Source organism: Hypomesus transpacificus, unplaced genomic scaffold (assembly GCF_021917145.1).
Source record: "Hypomesus transpacificus isolate Combined female unplaced genomic scaffold, fHypTra1 scaffold_31, whole genome shotgun sequence".
In the NCBI taxonomy this organism is placed as follows: Eukaryota; Metazoa; Chordata; class Actinopteri; order Osmeriformes; family Osmeridae; genus Hypomesus; species Hypomesus transpacificus.
Genome location: NW_025813837.1, coordinates 1108276 through 1128040, shown reverse-complemented (window position 1 = coordinate 1128040; position 19765 = coordinate 1108276). Strand labels below are relative to the sequence as shown.

The window sequence follows — 19765 nt, the reverse complement described above, 5'->3', positions numbered from 1 at the left end:
ACGTAAATGATCAGGCGAGGATGGGCACGTTTTGAGTGACATGTCTAGCCACGAATGGCTGGGGTCTACTTCTTCCAGTAAAAGCCAATCAGACCACGGAGCATTAAGGAAATCTGAACCCCCTTGGAGCCGTACTGCATCACACCCTAGTGCAGGGGTGTCGAAGTCCGGTCCTCGAGGGCCGCTGTCCTGCATGTTTTAGATGTTTCCCTGATCCAGCTCACCTGATTTGAATGAAGGGTCGTTATAACAAACCATTTAATTGAATCAGGTGTGTTGGAGCAGGGAAAAATCTAAAACATGCAGGACAGCGGCCCTCGAGGACCGGAGTTCGACACCCCTGCCCTAGTGCATCATCCCCTTGCTGCATCATCACCGCGATTTACATATTTCGCAAGTTAAGATGCCTCCTTTCCACATTGTTTTTTTATTTGTTAGCAATTAGCATGTTGCTATGTTTAAGAATCAAAACCGAAAATAAATAAAGTAGTAACAGTGTAACACGTAACAGTTTTTTTTTATTCTTAGAAAGGTCTTAGACTCTTAGGTCTTGGATGGTGTGCACACAAGCATGATAATATGCAAAAAAATTGCAACCACGGAGAAACAACTGAAACTGACCCTACAAATAAGCAGATGCAACTGATATGCCTAATTAGCATTATCGTCATTTTTTCACACATAGCCCATAAATAACATTGTTATTAAAGATTTTATATTTTCAAGTTAAGTAGCCATAACCTCGTTTAAATTCAAAGGTTGTTCCAATACCAAATCTATTTGATTTACATTTTCGTATATGGATTGACGAGACAGGCTAATTTGACACCTTACGTGTAATTATTTAATGTAATGATTTTCTCTAGGCCCCATTCCAAAAAATTGAACTACACATCCCGATGTGCGCTTGATTCTGTGACCCTCACCAATCGAGAGCTTGTGATTTGGCGCTGAGCGTAGACCGACAAGGCCCAAAGCAGACTGCTTTTGTTAGACTACAGCAAAGAGAAGAGGCAGCCAGCTAAATTATAATACATAGGGGGCGAGATTTAGACATAACATCCACCAAGATTCCGTGACCATACCAGGCCCCTCTAGATTCTACTGGGAAGAAAGACAAGTCTTGGGAAAGAGTCGGTGAAAAAGAAAACTACCTTATTGAAAAGCGCTATAACGGAGGGGCCTGCTCTAATATCGTCCCAAGATTTTTGATATTTTATCTTTTTTATAGATTGCAGAAAGAAGGCCAGTTATCCGGTGTAGGTGTTTAGAATGGGATACGCTGAAGGTATTGACATTATATTTTACTAGCCGCTACAGCTCGCAACGCTCACTGTAAGCATCTCTCTCCGTTCAATCTCGCGGTTGATTAGCGTGCTGTCAATATCATTACGATGAAATTATACGCGGGCTTCGTCGTCCAGTATTTGCTTAATTTCTCCTCCTTTCTCCAAAAGAGGGATGAAGGTGTAATCACGCCAGACAATTTTATTTAAAGGGGCAAAGGCAGCCATATTGGCAACAATGTATAGCCTAGCTTCCTTTCCATTTTGTGGCTGAAGTCTTTCGCATCATATTTAAACTGTCTGGAAAAACGTGTACACACTTCACACATGTCATAATATACAAACAACATCACAGCCGCTATGTAGTTATCATGTTAACAGTTTCTCTGTTTTGCAACACATTCTAGTCTTTTGCAAGGTCTGCCTACCAAAAAGCTAGCTCGCTAACTAGCCACATCGCAGCAAAGCGTAGCACGGATGCAGCAATATATGATTAAGTGCTACATCGCTTCACTATGCTTACATGTTCAACTTAATTGGAAGGCTAATGGCTTATGTTTAGCTCTAACAAGGCGGTTAAAGGGGTTGTTTGTCTGCTACACCATATTTATCAGAACATACAGCCACATTGGCCTGCAGTAGAATTAATGGTCATATTACACACTCCTATAGTAAAACACCATACGTAGTATACATTACGTTTTATCCATTCATTGTATTCATATTAGGGTAATAGGTGCACGCCTTGTAATCGGACCTTTCGATTTATAATTTTTCAACTTCTGTAAGCAGTAATTAAATGGATAAAGACGGGGAACAAAATTATAGTCTAACACCTGACCCCTTATTGACCTTTGGTTGTGACACAGATGATCTAAGGTCTATCTGTCCTAGAGGGATTGAAATGACTACTGTAAATTACCTGCCTGACATTGATGAGATGGGTATTATATAAGATGTGTGAGTAATCAACAAAATATGGTACTTTAGACCAGTGGCTATCAACCCTGGTCCTCGGGCTCACAATTCTGTATGTTTTAGTCCATTCTTTTGAATCAGGTATGTTGGAGCAGGGAGACATCGAAAACATAGAGGATTGTGAGCCCTGAGGACCAGGGTTGAAGGCCACTGCTGTAGACCAACAGTACACAAAGATAAACATTCGACCGTCAGCATAGATGTGTTGACTTACTGTGTCTTGATTAAAACGTCAAGGAATGCATCCATTACACATCTCCAAGCTTGTATTTTGTCACTTTGCTCCACTTTTACCAGCACTTATTGGTATCATTTATTTATTTTTTACAAAAGCATTTTTTTCCTTCTATAGACACTACTTAATCACCGCAGATGTACATTTTGAAGAAACACTAAACTCGTATCCCTCCATCTGTCTCCCGCTCACTCTTCCTCTCCTTCGCAGGTCCAGCCAGAGAAAAGGACAGTTAAGGATGCAGGAGCACAACAATGGATTTCTCCTTCTCTTTCATGCAAGGGATCATGGGAAATACAATTCAGCAACCCCCTCAGCTCATTGATTCGGCCAACATCCGTCAGGACGGCGCCTACGACACCGGGAGCGATGCGGGCGAGGACGGAGGCCCCCCCTATGACGCCGCCGCGCTGGACGCCGAGTTTTCCTACCCCGCCCCGGCCTCCGAGGACATGCCCCCGGTCTCCAACGGCTACGCCCCGGGGCTGGGCCTGGGCCTGTACGAGCCCCAGGCCAAGTTCTCCATGTACCCCCAGTTCCCCAATGGCTCGGCCAACGGCTACGGGGCCATGAGGGGGTACGGAGACCACTGCCTCCTCCCAGGGGAGGGAGCGGTGTTGAGGGCCTCCGTCCTCCAGGAGAAGCCCCCCTCTCCGCCCCCTCCCCCCTCCCACCACATGCACCCCCACCTCCACCCCGTGCCCCACCACCACCATCCGCACCACTACCTCCCGAGCCACCCCCATGCGCAACCCCACCCTCACAGCCCCCCGCCCCTGTCCTCCCAGCACCACCTCCCCCCTCCCCCCCACCTCATGAGCCACGTGCTCCATTCTCCCCCCCCCATGCTCCTTCCCTCCTCCAGCCCTCCCCCCTCTCTACTGGACAGCGCGCCCTCATCGCACCCCTCTCGCACCCCCTCGAACCACCCTGACGCCCCGGGCGGGGTGCTGAAGAAGACCAGCTCTCCGGAGATCAAGCTGAAGATCATCAAGACCTACCAGGATGGCCGGGAGCTGTTTGAGTCAGCGCTGTGTGGGGATCTGCTCCAGGAGCTGCAGGTATGGGATGGGTGTCCGCCACGTCTCACCCGGGCCACACTGGGCCTCACTGGGCCTCACTGGGCCTCACTGGGTCTCACTGGGCCTCACTGGGACTCACTGGGACTCACTGGGCCACACTGGGTCTCACTGGGCCTCATTGGGCCTCACTGGGACTCACTGGGTCTCACTGGGCCACAGTGGACCACACTGGGACTCACTGGGTCTCACTGGGTCTCACTGGGCCTCACTGGGACTCGCTGGGTCTCACTGTGCCACACTGGGCCTCACTGGGCCACACTGGGTCTCACTGGGCCTCACTGGGCCACACTGGGCCTCACTGGGCCTCACTGAGCCACACTGGGCCTCCAGTTCCAGAATCAAGTTGAGCTTGATTCATAGAACCTAGTGAAAATAGAGAATAGATATAAAGAGTTTGACAGGAATATAAATAGAAAACAGGATCAAACTGAATTTGTTGAACCACAACAAACTTTCAGGTGTTGTAGACAGTATTGTGTTTTTTTTATTCAGTACTATGTAATTGTCCAAAGTCTGAATCAGGGTTGATATGTGGACGGGGGTGATACAGTAGACACGTATATACAGAAGATAATATAACACGTCCAGCATTCTCAGTGCGTTCAATCCCCTCTGGCTCTCTGCAGGAGTCGGACACCAGCGATGGCTCCCAGGCCCGCCGCAGACACGAGAGGAAGAAGGAGAGGAGGAAAAAGACGGCCAGGCTGCAGGAGCAGGAGCAGGCCTCGGACCCAGAGCTGCCGCAAGGGGAGCCTCCGGGCCAGGCTCCGGGCCAGGCTCCAGGCCAGGCCAGGAACCCTCAGATCCAGGCCCAGCCTGGAGAGGCCATCCTGGGCCTAGGGCAGGCTGAAGGTCCCCTACAGACCTCCGTCAATGCGGAGCCTAAAACTCTGAAGGCTAGTGTAGGTCTACCCATGTGTGCTTACTAGAGCTGCATCAGCTATTGCCTTGCCCTCAACATGTGGGAGTGTGTCTTTTGTTAGTGTTTTCTGATGTTTTCTTCTGTGTGTGTGTGTGTGTGTGTGTATGTAGGTGCCAAGACAGCAGCAGCAGCATGCGTCGGTGATCCAGTCCACAGGCTTCTGTAAGGAGTTTGTGGTGGGGGACCTGGTGTGGTCCAAGGTGGGCACCTACCCCTGGTGGCCCTGCATGGTGTCCTGTGACCCCCAGATGAAGGTTCACACGCGCATCAACACCAGAGGTAGGAGGCCCAACACAGGCAGGCCCATGGACACAAACACACACTCGAGACATGAGAGGGATCCCTCGCACACCTTCTCAGACCACACTTACACACCTTTATAACCCTCTCAGGTCACAGATGGTACAACACACACACACTCACCTGCTCACACCTCCTCAAACCACACACACACCTGCTCACCCCTTCCCCCCCCCCCTCCCCCCCAGGTCACAGGGAGTACCACGTGCAGTTCTTTGGCAGCGTGGCGGAGCGGGCCTGGATCCACGAGAAGAGAGTGGTGATCTACCAGGGAGAGCAGCAGTTTGACGAGCTGCAGGCCGAGACGCTCCGCAAGACCAGCAACCCCGCGGAGAGACACAAGGTGCCCGCTCGCTGTTCTCACGACCCGCTGTCGGCATTAGGGTTTTGATACCTGTGAGATTGTGGTGCATAGACACCTGTCAAACCGATTCCAAGAACTTTTTGTTGTGGTTTGTAAACGGTAACGTTTGACCAAAGAGGTATCATTTCTCCCAGAGTTAATCATTTCGTAAACAAACAAACCCCCCCCCCCCCCCCCCCCCCCCCCCCCCCAAAAAAAATAGCTGATTTTCCTCAGCCAATCAGATAGTGTTGTCTGAGGTCACAGCGTTGTGTCTCCGCCCCCCCACAGCTTCAGAAGCCCATCCCGCAGAGGGAGCGCGCTCAGTGGGAGGTGGGCGTCGGCCACGCCGAGGACGCCTTCCTGATGACGCGGCAGGAGCGCATCGACAACTACACCTTCATCTACGTCGACCCCGACCCCAACGCGCCCCCGCCCGCCAAGAAGCCAGCGGCCCGCGCCGAGAGGCGAACCCAGCGCACCCCCAGCTCCACCAGCTCCACCAGCAAGAAGGAGGAGGGGGGCGCGGCGGTGACGTCGCCAGACCGCGACCAAACCACCTCCACGGCCCGGCGACAGCAGCCTCGCCGCCAGTGCAGCGTCCCCAACGCGGAGGATCCGACCCAGGCGGCGGCGTCGGAGGGGGCGGGGGGGGGGGGAGGACCAGAGAGGGGACCCCGGCCCGGCCGGCCCCCCGGGCGCGGAGGCCCCGTCGGAGGCCGGGGCGGCGTCGCAGGAGTCCCCTCCCCCGGTGCGGGCCTGGAAGACGGCGGCGGCCAGGAAGCTGCTGCCCCTGTCCATCACCATGAAGAAGCTGAACGTGGAGATCACCAAGTGCGACTGGCCGCTGCCGCAGAGGAAGGCGGCCCCCTCGTCCCCGCCGGAGCGGGAGCGGGAGAGGGAGGAGGGCGAGGGGAGACAGGCAGACCTGGGCTACTGTTCACCAGAGGTGAGTGTGCCGGACACACGGGGGGGGGGGGGGGAAGTAATCAAGATTGGACCCTGTCTCACCTTTCTCACCTGTCCCCCCCCCCCCCCCAGCAGGGCTGCGGGGTCAAGCCCGAGCCCGTCAGCCCGGAGGAGGAGGGGGAGGGGGAGGAGGAGGGCGACGAAGAGGAGGAGGAGGGGGAGGAGAGACGGGGCTCCCCGGCCAGCCGGAGGAGCGACGAAGGAGGGCTGCAGCCCAGCGAGCACACCTCCTCCCCCGGCTCCCCCAGCAGCAGCCCTCCAGGTACCTGAGGGAGTGGAGGGAGTGGAGAGAGGGAGGGAGGCATGCATGCATGTCACACAATGTTGTGTAGAAGTTTAACCGTGTGTGTGTGTGTGTGTGCGTGCGTGCGCAGGTTCTCAGGAGCGTAAGCACCAGCGGAGGTCTGTAAGGAGCAGGTCAGAGTCGGAGAGGGGGGGGGAAGTGGTTCCCAAAAAGAAGACCAAAAAGGAGCAGGTGCGTCACATGACCACACGGCCAACTGAGCCATGTCCATGTTCTATAGCAATGTTGAAGTCGCAGCGAAACGTCTGGAATTGAACCATCCTTTCTCCCACTCACCTTTGCTCTCTTTCTCTCTCTCTTTCCTGCATATTTTTTTCCTTTTGTCCATCTCCTCCGCTAGGCTGAGATGGCTCCTGAAACCATGCTGAGGACAGGATCACAGAAAGGTACTTATAGATACGTCCATTCTTCTAGAATAATCCTCCAGTTTTGGGATCAAGTCGAGGATCACTTTCTAACGTGTGGTTTTGTGTGTGTGTATGTACGTGGTATGCGTGTGGTATGTTTGTGTACGTTGTGTGTGTGGTATGTGTGTGTACGTGTGCGCTGCGCCGCAGGAGCCAGCGAGATCTCGGACGCCTGCAAGCCCCTGAAGAAGCGGAGTCGGGCCTCCACAGACGTGGAGATGGCCTCCTCCCAGTACAGAGACACGTCTGACTCCGACTCCAGAGGCCTCAACGACTCACAGGTAGGACACACGTATGCACATATACTTTACACAATCTCCATACACAAACACTCGCACGCACACACGGACATACTGGACAAAACATAGACACAAATTCAGACCCAGGCATGCTGTGTCTGTGTTCCAGAGCCAGTTTGGGAAGGGTCTGTACAGTCCTGCTGCAGCGGATGCAGACGCCTCAGACACCCAGTCAGTGGACTCCAGCCTGTCCAACCAGGGCAGCTGCTCCGCCCGGAGAGACACCGTCTGCCAGGTGGGCCTCACGCTCCTCTCTGGTCCTCTCTGGTCCTCTCCGGTCCTCTGATCCTCTCCGGTCCCCTCCTGTCCTCTCCGGTCCCCTCCTGTCCTCTCTGGTCCCCTCCGTCCTCTCTGATCCTCTCTGGTCCCCTCCTGTCCTCTCCGGTCCTCTCCACAGCTCAGCTCAGGAAATGCTTTCTGCTGCATGCTGTGAAACTCTCGCAATTCAATTCAATGTAGCTTTATTAGCATGACAGTCATTACAACCGTATTGCAAAGCTAGAGACGCAACAACAGACAACCATACATCAACAACACAAGGAACGACAGCCAGTATTGTCCGGAACATAGCGTCAAGTACAGAAACCAATAATTTGCAAGACACGGTGACAACAAAACCGAAAATCTAAACCAAAACCAAACCAAAACAACCCAAGTGCATCGCTCCACTCTGTCTCTCTGCTCCCCCTCCTTTAGCCTGGGTGTGTTTCTGTTCCTCTTATGAGATGCCGAAGGGAAAGAACCTGATTTACCAGACACAATATCTGCTGACCGTGTGTGTGTGCGTGTGTGTGTGTGTGTGTGTGTAGATCTGTGAGCTGTGTGACGAGGGGCTGGTGCCGTGTGATGGGTACTGCTGTGGTGTGTTCCACCTGGAGTGTCTGGGCCTCAGCTGCCTCCCCGAGGGCAAGTTCACCTGCCCCGACTGTCACAACGGTGAGGCCCCTACAGCATCCCTACAGGCCCCTACAGCATCCCTATAGGCCCCTACAGCATCCCTACAGGCCCCTACAGCATCCTATAGGCCCCTACAGCATCCTATAGGCCCCTACAGCATCCTATAGGCCTCTACAGCATCCTATAGGCCCCTACCGCATCCCTATAGGCCCCTACAGCATCCTATAGGCCCCTACAGCATCCTATAGGCCCCTACAGCATCCTATAGGCCCCTACAGCATCCCTATAGGCCCCTACAGCATCCTATAGGCCCCTACAGCATCCTATAGGCCCCTACAGCATCCTATAGGCCTCTACAGCATCCCTATAGGCCCCTACAGCATCCTATAGGCCCCTACAGCATCCTATAGGCCTCTACAGCATCCCTATAAGCCCCTACAGCATCCTATAGGCCTCTACAGCATCCTAAAGGCCCCTACCGCATCCCTATAGGCCCCTACAGCATCCTATAGGCCCCTACAGCATCCTATAGGCCCCTACAGCATCCCTATAGGCCCCTACCGCATCCCTATAGGCCCCTACAGCATCCTATAGGCCCCTACAGCATCCTATAGGCCTCTACAGCATCCTATAGGCCCCTACCGCATCCCTATAGGCCTCTCCACATTCAATTATGACCTGCTGTCTTTAGACCATCTTTCACACTGATCTGTGTAAGAGATCTGATCTCTCTCTCTCCCTCTCCCTACCAGGTTCTCACCCCTGTTTCAGCTGCAAGGTGGTGGGCGGAGGCGAGGTGACACGCTGTTCCGTGGCTGGCTGCGGCCGGTATTACCATGACGACTGCGTGCTGAAGCTCCCGGGTGCCACGGGCGTGGCGGGTGGAGGGTTCCGCTGCCCGCAGCACACCTGCGCCACCTGCTGCCTGGAGAGAGACCTGCAGCGTGCCAGCAAAGGTGGCTACACTGCTCTCGCTCTCTCCCCCCTGCACGCTCTCTGTTATTCCTCATATCACAAAGCATGTGAACAATTGAAACCTTTCCCTCCCCTCACTTATCTCCTATCCATCTCCCTCTCTCTCTCTCTCTCTCTCTCTCTCTCTCTCTCTCTCTCTCTCCCGCTCTCTCTCTCTCTCTCTCCCGCTCTCTCTCTCTCTCTCTCTCTCTCTCTCTCTCCCGCTCTCTCTCTCTCTCTCCCGCTCTCACCCTTCCTCTACTGCTCTCGCCCTCCCTCCCTCCAGGCCGCATGATTCGCTGCGTGCGCTGTCCCGTCGCCTACCACACGGGGGACGGCTGCGTCGCCGCCGGCAGCCTGCTCCTGTCCCAGCACCTCATGATCTGCAGTAACCACGGCAGCGCCAAGCGGAACGGCCTGCTGTCCTCGCCCGTCAGCGTGGGCTGGTGCTTCCTCTGTGCCCGAGGTAGGCTCCCCTCCCACGCTCCCCCGTCTGTTGCCATGGTCACCCAGCCCCCCCCCACCCTCACCCCTCCACAGGGCGGGTCCAGGGCTGTGACGTCACCAGCAGAGGAGGAAGCAGGGCGGGGGTGTAGCCCTGACCCCCCCCTTTCCCCCCCCACCCCCATTTTATTCCAATTTCTCTGTTGTCGGCGGAGTGCACTGTGTGTCTGTTTGGAATGGCCGTTTGCTGCGTGTTCTAACAGCGTGTGTTCTCCCTCTCTCTCTCTCTCTCTCTTGTGGAATTGTGGGCATTGTGGTTTTGATTGCGGCTCACCCCCATCTCTTCCTGTGTGTGTCCTGTGTAGGGCTCTTAGTGCAGCAGCTAAATGACACCATATTAAGTTCATATGCCTATAAGTCCCACTACCTTCTGACTGAGTCAAATCGCGCTGAGTTGAAATTACCTATGATTCCCTCCTCTTCGTCAGCTCCCAAAAAGACTGTTGGGAAAGGTAACTGAACCGTTTTCTCTCTTCCCCCCCCCCTCCCCCCAGTGCTGTGTGTGTGTGTGTGTGTGTGCGAGCGTGTGTTCGTGCTTGTGCCCGAGTTTGGTCTTCCCCCTTCCCCTCCCCCATGTCTACATGTCCCAGGCTGATGGCTTGCGAGCTCTAATTCCGCGTTCTGCCTCTTCGCACGGGGGGCGGAGGCTGTGCTGCCATGCCTCTAACGGCCTGTCGGACAGCCGACCCTGCAGGCCCTAACCCCTAGGCCACACCCAGAGACTAGCCCCAGCACAGAGACGTTTACACTGCCCCCCCCCCCCCCCCCCCCCCCCCCCCCTGTTGGTTAGCTTGAGTGGGGCTTTACAATTTGAAATTTTTTTTGTATTCAGGAGTATTTGTCTGTTATGGTGTAGGGATAATTGCAGGGTGACTTGCGTTATTCTACTTCCTGTGTCGGTGCCGTGCTTTTTGGCGCGAGGGAGTCTGTGGGTTTTGCGACATCCTGTAGTGATACTGGGGTGGAATCTTCTTCCTGCTTCCTACGCCTTTGTGTGGATTGGCCGCCCTCTCTGTCTGTCTGCCACTGACCCCGCCCCCCCCCCCCCGCCCCCTCCTAAGTTCTGCTATTGGCTGGAATGACCTGATCAATCAAATAATCGGCTCTCATTTGCTGTCTGGCCCTCCACTCTGAGCTGCCTGTGTGACCTTTCACCTGTGACCTTTCACCTGTGACCTGTGACCTTTCACCTGTGACCTCTGCCTTGGATGGATCCCTCAGATATTTACAGAGAACCTAAACACAGATTTAGTCCTTGACACTTTCTGGAACACGGGCAAGACCGGGTCCATGACCCTCCCATGGTGTCTCTGCGAGCGCTCCTCAATAAGACTGCTGCTGCATATGAGATGGTCCACCCAAGGCTGCGAGTGTGTGTGTGTGTGTGTGTGTGTGTGTGTGTGTGTGTGTGTGTGTGTGTGTGTGTGTGTGTGTGTGTGTGTGTGTGTGTGTGTGTGTGTGTGTGTGTGTGTGTGTGTGTGAACAGGTCAGGCCAGGGTGGAGGAGGGGAAAGGTCACACCTGAAAGCAGACACCATCTCAGCTTTGCCTGCGTGCCATTTTGGTGGTCTTGAGAACTACATTGTAATGTGTGTGTGTGTATTCCTGTGTGTGTGTGTGTGTGTGCTGGCTGTGTGTCCAGACTGTCCCCCGGGGCTGGCACTGTGAACCTTGCTTTCAGACCTCCTCTCAACGCATACACGCATTTCAAAATGTATACGGGCCTTAAGAGACAGTCTTGTTCATTCGGTCCCAACTCACGGATTCAGACGAATCAGACCACCTTAAGTACGGCAGAGGCTGCAGTCAAGGTTCAGAGTAAAGCCGGGTGTCGACGTGGAGTATCTAACCCAGGACTGTTTCTTTCTCCACACACACACACACACAACTCTCCCTCAACACCCTCTCTCACCCTCACACGCTCTCTTCACACTTTCTCGCACAAACACACCCCTCTCTCAACTCTCTTATATCCTCTCGCACCCTTCCTTACACACACACACACACACACCACGCATGCGTCCGTGCAGGAGGAAAGCTGCTGTGCTGCGACTCGTGCCCCGCGTCGGTCCACCCCGAGTGCCTGGAGGCGGAGCTGGCAGAGGGGGCGGAGCTGGCGGAGGGGGCGTGGTCCTGCGCCGACTGCAGCGTGGGGAGGAAGCCCCACTACAAGCAGATTGTCTGGGTCAAACTGGGCAACTACAGGTGAGGGGAGGGGCTCTCACAGGGGACTGGACCACGGGGGGGGGGGGGGGGGGGGGTTCCGGTCCTCCTTTCTCCGCTCCCTTCTCTCTCCCTTCTGTCTCCCCTCTCCCCTCTCTTTCCCCTCTCCTTACCCCTCCTGTCTCTCTCTTTCTTTCTCCCGTCTCCTAACTCCTCCTCTCTCTCCCCTCTCCTAACCCCTCTTTCTCTCTCTCCCGTCTCCTAACTCCTCCTCTCTCTTCTCTCTCCTAACCCCTCTCTCTTTCCCTCCCCTTCCTCTCTCTCCCCTCTCCTAACCCCTCCTCTCTCTCTCTCTCCCTCCCTCCCCCTCCTCTCTCTCCCCTCTCCTAACCCCTCCTCTCTCTCTCCCTCCCTCCCCCTCCTCTCTCTCCCCTCTCCTAACCCCTCTTTATCTCTCTCCCGTCTCCTAACTCCTCCTCTCTCTTCTCTCTCCTAACCCCTCTCTCTCTCCCTCCCCTTCCTCTCTCTCCCCTCTCCTAACCCCTCCTCTCTCTCTCTCTCCCTCCCTCCCCCTCCTCTCTCTCCCCTCTCCTAACCCCTCCTCTCTCTCTCCCTCCCTCCCCCTCCTCTCTCTCCCCTCTCCTAACCCCTCCTCTCTCCCTCCCTCCCTCCCTCGCCCTCCTCTCTCTCCCCTCTCCTAACCCCTCCTCTCTCCCTCCCTCCCTCCCTCCCCCTCCTCTCTCTCCCCTCTCCTAACCCCTCCTCTCTCTCTCCCTCCCTCCCCCTCCTCTCTCTCCCCTCTCCTAACCCCTCCTCTCTCCCTCCCTCCCTCCCCCTCCTCTCTCTCCCCTCTCCTAACCCCTCCTCTCTCCCTCCCTCCCCCTCCTCTCTCTCCCCTCTCCTAACCCCTCCTCTCTCCCCCTCCTCTCCCCTCTCCTAACCCCTCCTCTCTCCCTCTCTCCCCCTCCTCTCTCTCCCTCTCTCCCCCTCCTCTCTCTCCCCTCTCCTAACCCCTCCTCTCTCCCTCTCTCCCCCTCCTCTCTCTCCCCTCTCCTAACCCCTCCTCTCTCTCTCTCCCTCCTCCCCCCCAGGTGGTGGCCCTCAGAGATCTGTAACCCCCGCCTGGTCCCCTCCAACATCCAGGCCCTCCGCCACGACATCGGGGACTTCCCCGTCTTCTTCTTCGGCTCCCACGACTACTACTGGATCAACCAGGGCCGGGTGTTCCCCTACGTGGACAACGACAAGAACTTTGTGACGGGCCAGATCAACGTCAACAAGACCTTCAAGAAAGGTGAGGGCCGATCAAAGGCTGTACGCAGGGCTACGTCCGCTGGAGATGGAGTCCCTTGCCATGGGTCTGGTAGGGATTTTGGGGGGTAGTCTAATCTTCAGTGTAGTGGCTGTTAGTGAAGTGTGTGTGTGTGTGTGTGTCAGCTCTGGAGGAAGCGGCCCGGAGGTTCCAGGAGCTCAAGGCCCAGAGGGAGAGCAGGGAGGCTCTGGAGCAGGAGCGCAACTCACGCAAACCTCTACCGTACAAGCTCATCAAGGTAGCGACGCTCTCTCTCTCTGTCTCTCTGTCTCACACACTCTCTCTGTCTCTCTTTCTGTCTCTCTCTGCATCTCTCTCACACGCGCACACACACACACGTTCTCTCTGGTCCAGTAACTGGTATTGATTTGTGTGTGTGTGTCAGTCCAACAAGCCGGTGGGGAGGGTACAGATGCACGTAGCCGACCTGTCGGAAATCCCACGATGCAACTGCAAGCCCACGGACGAGCGGCCCTGCAGTCTAGACTCCCAGTGTCTCAACCGCATGCTGCAGTACGAGTGCCACCCACAGGTGTGTCTCTCTCTTTCTCGCTCTCTCGCTCTCTGTTTGTGTGTATGTTTGCGCCTCTATATGTCTCTGTCTGTTTGCATGTGAAAAGAAATTGGAATACATTCACTGTGTTATAGGTGTCAATTAAGAGCTTGTCTTTTCTGTCATCCATGTGTGTGTGTGTGTGTGGTGTGTGTGTGTATACAGGTGTGTCCGGCAGGGGACAACTGTGAGAACCAGTGCTTCTCCAAGCGCCTCTATGCCGAGACAGAGGTCATTAAGACAGAGGGGCGTGGCTGGGGCCTAAGGACCAATCAGGCCCTCCGCAAGGTATGGACCAATCAGACCCTCCATTACGTTCCACTTCCTGGAACCCTCCATCTCGCTCGCTCTGTGGGGTTGTTGTGTTATGCTGGCCCTGTCCCCGACCTCAGCATGATCCACGACGTCCAGGGTGTGTTTGTAACGTGTTCCCCTCACCTCCCCAGGGCGATTTTGTGACCGAGTACGTGGGGGAGGTGATCGACTCCGAGGAGTGCCAACAGCGAATCAAACTCGCCCACGAGAACCGTGTGACTAACTTCTACATGCTCACCCTCACCAAGGTCACACATGAATACAACAAACCCTGCTTCGGCACCGCATCGGCTCATTCAAACCATCCATCTTTCCTATCTTATCCTTTCCTAAATGTAGCATATTGTGTGCGTATGTGTGTGTGTGTGTGTATTCTCCAGGACCGCGTGATCGACGCGGGGCCCAAGGGGAACTCGTCGCGCTTCATAAACCACTGCTGCAGCCCCAACTGCGAGACCCAGAAGTGGACCGTCAACGGAGACTTCCGGATCGGACTCTTCACCCTCTGTGACATCGAGGCTGGTGAGCACGCACACACTCTCTCACACAAACTCACACACACACTTTCTCACACACACTCACACACATACTCTCTCACTCACTCACTCACTCACTCACACACACACACACACACACACACACACACACACACTCTCTCACACACACTCACACACACCCACACACTCTCTCACAAGCTCTTGACAAACAGAAAAACGAACATTTCATTGGAGGGGGCAAAGAAGGAGGAACCTTGGGGTTAGGGGGGTCTTACGGGGGGGGGCGGGGTCCATGCGTGGGTTAGTCCTGTAGGAGGACAGCGGGTCATGTGACCGTCCGTTCCGTCTGCAGGCTCGGAGCTGACCTTCAACTACAACCTGGACTGCGTGGGGAACAGGAGGACGTCCTGCCACTGCGGGGCGGAGAACTGCTCGGGCTTCCTGGGGGTGCGGCCTACGGTGAGGCCACGCCCATCCTCTCCCAGCCCCACGGCCGCTGTGTGACGCCCCCCCGTGACGGCATCGTGACACGAGGACCGCTTTATGACACGCTTGTGATGGCCCTGACACTCCGCGACCCCTTAGTGTTGTGACAGCGTTATGACGTCATGGCTTCTTTGTGCCAACTCGCGACACAACTATGACAGCTTTATGAAATACATGTTTTGACAACACAACCGCTCCACGATGACATCATTACGACAGCAGATGTGTGTATCCTGTCTGTCTACCATCTGTAGTGTTTACATGACTTTTCCTGGTTATTAACGTGTGTGTGTGTGTGTGTGTCAGAGCGCCGTGGTGATGGAGAAGGAGGAGAAGGCGAGGAACGCCAAGCTGAAGCCCAAGAAGAGGAAGCTCCGCCCAGAGGGCAAACACAGCCACGAGTACTGCTGCTTCCTGTGTGGGGAGGGCGGGGAGCTGGTCATGTGTGACAGGAAGGACTGTCCCAAAGCCTACCACCTGCTCTGCCTCAACCTCACCAAGCCCCCGTATGGTAGGAGACACACTGTGTGTGTGTGTGTGTGTGTGTTTGAGTGTTCTCTCTTGAGTAGGAGCCCTCATCAAACATCTGTCTCTCCATCTCTCTCCCTTTCTTTCTCTCTGTCTCTCTCTCTCCCCATCTATTCTTCTCTCTCTCTTCCTTTCTGTCTCTCTCCCCATCTCTTCCTCCCTCTCTCTCCCTTTCTGTCTCTCTCTCTCTCACTCTCTTCCTCCCTCCCCCTCTCTCTCTCCCTCTCTCTCTCTTTCTCTCTCCCTTTCTGTCTCTCTCTCTCTCTTTCTCTCTCCCTTTCTGTCTCTCTCTCTCTCTCTCTCTCTCACTCTCCCCCTTTCTCCCTTTCTGTCTCTTTCTCTCTCCCCCATCTCATCCTCTCTCTCTCTCTCCATCTCTTCCTCTGTCTCTCACCCCCCCCCCAGGTCGGTGGGAGTGTCCGTGGCACGACTGCAGCGTGTGCGGCGTCCCGGCCTCGTCTCTCTGCGAGTTCTGCCCTCGCTCCTTCTGCCGCGACCACGAGGGCGGCGCCCTCGCCCCCTCCTCCCTGGACGGGCGCCTCTGTTGCTCCGATCACAACCCCCTCAGCCCCCTGGGCTCCGCCCCTCCCCACCATGCTCCACCCGCCCAGAACCCGAGCCCCCTCAGCCCCTCCAGCCCGCCCGTCAGGGTGAAAGAGGAGCCGGCGGACCCCGAGGAGGAGCCGCCCTTGCTGGCCAGAGAGTGAGACTCGCACCCCGCAGTATACCCCCACCCAACCCCCCCTTCTCCCAGGAAGTATACTGTTCTCACTGGCTTACGATTGGTCCTCCCAAGGTTGCGGCCAACACGCATAGACTACTTCTGCCGTTTGATTCGATTTTTTGTTCTTCTTATTACTCTGGACAAAAAAAAAACAACAGCCAGCACTCAGAGCTGGGACTGCCAGTAGCTGGAGGGATGGACGGATGCAGACACCCGTGGATGGACATTTAACATGAGCAGCCGCCCCCCCCGAGTGTCTGGAGGAGAGGAGAAGACGGAGGAGAGATGGAGGTGTGTCCCTGCCTACAGGCCCCGCCCCCGGCAACCTGTCAAGCTCCTCCCCAAGTTCCACAAGGGGTTTGAGCCAAAACTCACCTCCATGCTGCTTTCTTAAGTTTGTTTACTTCCTGTGAGCTGGGGGTCGGGCATGCACACGCGCACACACACACACACATGCGCGCACACACTCACTGCCTGTACACAGTTTGGAAACTGTGACCCAGAACAGATGATCCTACACTCCAGCGATCACCAGTCCAGCTACAGTTCTATCTCTCTCCTCTGGGGGGCAGGGAGTCAAGAGTTGTGCAATTCTTTCAGGACCACACACTACAGTCTGACCTACCTGGACATGTTTTTGAGAAAACGAGCACTCCTGTGTTATAGAGGAACGTGATATCTGTGTGTTTGTTCGTGTTTACAGACGGGTCCTCTCACCGCGCGGGCGAGCGAGCCATCTGGTCGCGTCGCGTACCTTTTTTTTCCCCTTGTACGTTCGTGGAGCTACTCCTACTACTAACGTGAGTTGTAACGGCAACATGCCGTGACGCGGCACGCCACGCGCGTCCTCGTGGCGTTTAGTCTGGACAAGTCTCACTATACCCTGTGTGTACAGAAGTGGCTTATCGTCAACTACTAAAGTCTGGGGAGGGGGGAGGGGGGGAGAGAAGGGGGGGGGCGGGGAGGAGGGGCTTAGGTCGCAGAGAGGACTGCCTCACCCCTCCAACTCTCCTCACAAGTATTATAAAGATGTTTATGTGGGGAAAGTGGTTCCAGTTGCATTCAATAGGATAGGTCAGCGCTGTCACCACGGCTACGGTTTGTTGGCCTAGATACGTCTTAGCGGTCGGGCCGGTAAGGTGTGGTATCCTTTCCCCCCACCCACAATGCAGTTCCTGTCAGTGATTGTGCGTTGCCTAGGCTACTGTGCACCACTTGTGTCGTTTGCGTACATTTGCGCTAACTCTTCTCTGAAGCACTTTCACAGCTCATCATTTTCAAAGCTTAGCTAGGCTCCACCTAACGTGTTGTGCGTGTATATAAATGAACATGAATATGACCCGTGTACATGTTTGAACTGAATACCTCTTCTCTGTAGTGACGTTGGCAACATTTTAACTGTATCGTAACTTCTCGGCTCTTTCGTGGAACAACTTTGTCCAAATATCTTTTGAGAGTGATTCTGGAGAACCTTCCAGACGTTTCTGATGCACCGTTCATCCCAGGTATCCAAACATGATCACCTGTTAACATGATAGACCAGACTTACTCCTACAGTTCCACCCACGGTACCACTGTTGGATTTTTCTATTAACAACTGCAGTACATTGTGTAAAGCCAGAACTTCTGTGTAATGTACAAATATGCTACAGAACTTCAGTGTCTGATGTACAGTGTTTTTAAGCTTTCATCTTAAAAGATCTGATTTTGTAATTATTGTCACATCATATTTTATACTAGGTCGTTTATGTTTCAAACACAGCTGTAGGAAAGTTACCCTCCCTTCCTAAAGTATTAAGTGAAATAGAATTTATCAACAACAACAAAAAAATTATAGGGAGCTTTTCAATCTCTTAATCTCTATGTAGTCGTCGTATACATTGAATTTTTTTTTTCTATTGGTGTAATGATTCCTCGGGCTGCCCCTCATTGGTCAGAATGACTTTGTTGTGACTTCCTGTATGTCGAGCCTGTATAACGCAGGTCAGAGGTTCTGCCTTGTCAGCCTAAACTCGCTTCGAAGAGTTTGTTTGTTATCTTGTTTGAACTTTCTCTGGTACGTTTGGCTGTTTCGTGTTCTGTATGTGTGCCCTTAAAAAGCCTTTTGTTTAAGTCCAGGCTCAGCTGAGACGACTCAACATCCATATAGTAATCACTTTATAAAACTGAGTCAGATGGTGCCAATCACGTAGGAACCACAAAATACTGTAATGCAACAGACTGCCCCAATGACTGACTTCAATAGAAATCAAGTCCTTTTTGAAATGTATTTAATGGACTCTGGAGACTGGCCTTAACCCTGCCAAATAGGGTCAGGGGATGTGGAACAATGTGGTGGTAGAGAGCAGAGCAGATTTAAACCACTTCAGCTGGCACAACTCCAAATCAGCTGACGTGAATTTAGGTCACCTTGTCTTCTAAGTACGATCTGCATGGTAACCTTTTTAAACTTGAATTATTTTTCCTCCTTTTTCTTTTTATAATCTTTTTTTTTAATTTTTTATTTTATTTATTGGTGTATTTTTTTTTATACTACATGAATGATTATTACAACACCGTATATGTGATTTGGGGGTGGTTGTTAGATATCCATGCTCTGGTAATGGCGAGTGGGCGTGTGATCTCCAAGCCTTCACTAACACTCATTAAGTGACCATTCCAAACCTGAGTCCTAAACACAATCCTACTCTCGCTCCCTTCAGACAAAAACTGTGTGAAAGATCCCATTACACTGAACTCCAATGAATTATTTTATCAATATAGTGTTATATCTACAGTATATCTATAAGTTTGTGTTAAAAAAAACTGTTACATGTTGGTATTATAACTTTTATGTGGAAATTCTATTTTTCTTTCCGCTATTGCACAGAGGTTTCCCAATGCGTCTTCATTTTGTTTTTTTCCCTGAACCTTTTTCACCGGTGTGACTTGATGTCCTGTCACCTACTTCCATGTGAAGAGGTCAGCGAGTGTGACGCGATGTCATTACTTCATGTCACAGTTCCAGTATTCTACCTGCGCTGCTCCAGTGCATTGTGCTGTGGCCACAGATAAGAAGTATAGTGTTTCTCAACTAAAGGGACTGAAGCAGTAACTTATTCGACGGGAGGGAACTTTTTAAAGTGTGTGGCAAGAAACGGAAATCAATGCGACCCCCATCGCCCGAGCGTTCGGTTTCATGTGTGATGTGCGTCTCATTGGTTTTTGTGCAAATAAACGTTAATTGTTACCTCTGACCCCTTACTGTTTTTTAACTGTCAGGTAGATCATTCTGTGAAACAGTTTGAGGAAATGATGAAAAGGAACTCATTGCCATAGTTACATATCCCCCCACTTGTGGTGAGTCGGCCCTGATGTTTCTGCCTGCCGTCCTATCAATATCTCGATGTTGCTTCCATTACAGTGGACGAACACCAAGCACCAGTTATAAATGTGTTATAATTACATGACGTCGAAGACTTGTACATAGTTTGCATTGAACGTGCATAGGATCTTATGTTAACTGTGGTGTGCTGTTGCTTGTACATTGAGCTTGTAAATGTGTCTGACTGTTGGGACAACACTCTTTTTGTACATGACTGTCTTTTTATTTGAAAATTATTATTGATTCTGTCTTTTTTCATTCTGAAGGAGGTGGAGTTGCAGGAGTCTAAACATGCCTGAAATTTTACTTAATAAAACTGTACTCTGTCTCAGTGCATATGTCTC

The 19765-nt window shown here is 53.2% G+C and overlaps 1 protein-coding gene across 1 annotated transcript; it reads left to right on the top strand.

Moving 5' to 3' along the window:
- Positions 1–936: 936 nt before the first annotated feature.
- Positions 937–19755, top strand: nsd3 (nuclear receptor binding SET domain protein 3). The gene is given in 26 exon segments (XM_047015631.1): positions 937–1288; positions 2710–3560; positions 4208–4483; positions 4614–4782; positions 4992–5146; positions 5438–5803; positions 5805–6095; positions 6191–6377; positions 6490–6590; positions 6760–6805; positions 6977–7107; positions 7235–7360; positions 7935–8061; positions 8775–8978; positions 9263–9442; positions 9786–9932; positions 11510–11684; positions 12734–12936; positions 13080–13192; positions 13340–13486; positions 13673–13795; positions 13954–14070; positions 14203–14344; positions 14672–14778; positions 15112–15316; positions 15739–19755. Coding segments are annotated over 25 exon segments (4947 nt in total). The 5' UTR covers positions 937–1288; positions 2710–2753; the 3' UTR covers positions 16041–19755.
- The last annotated feature ends 10 nt before the right edge of the window (positions 19756–19765 follow it).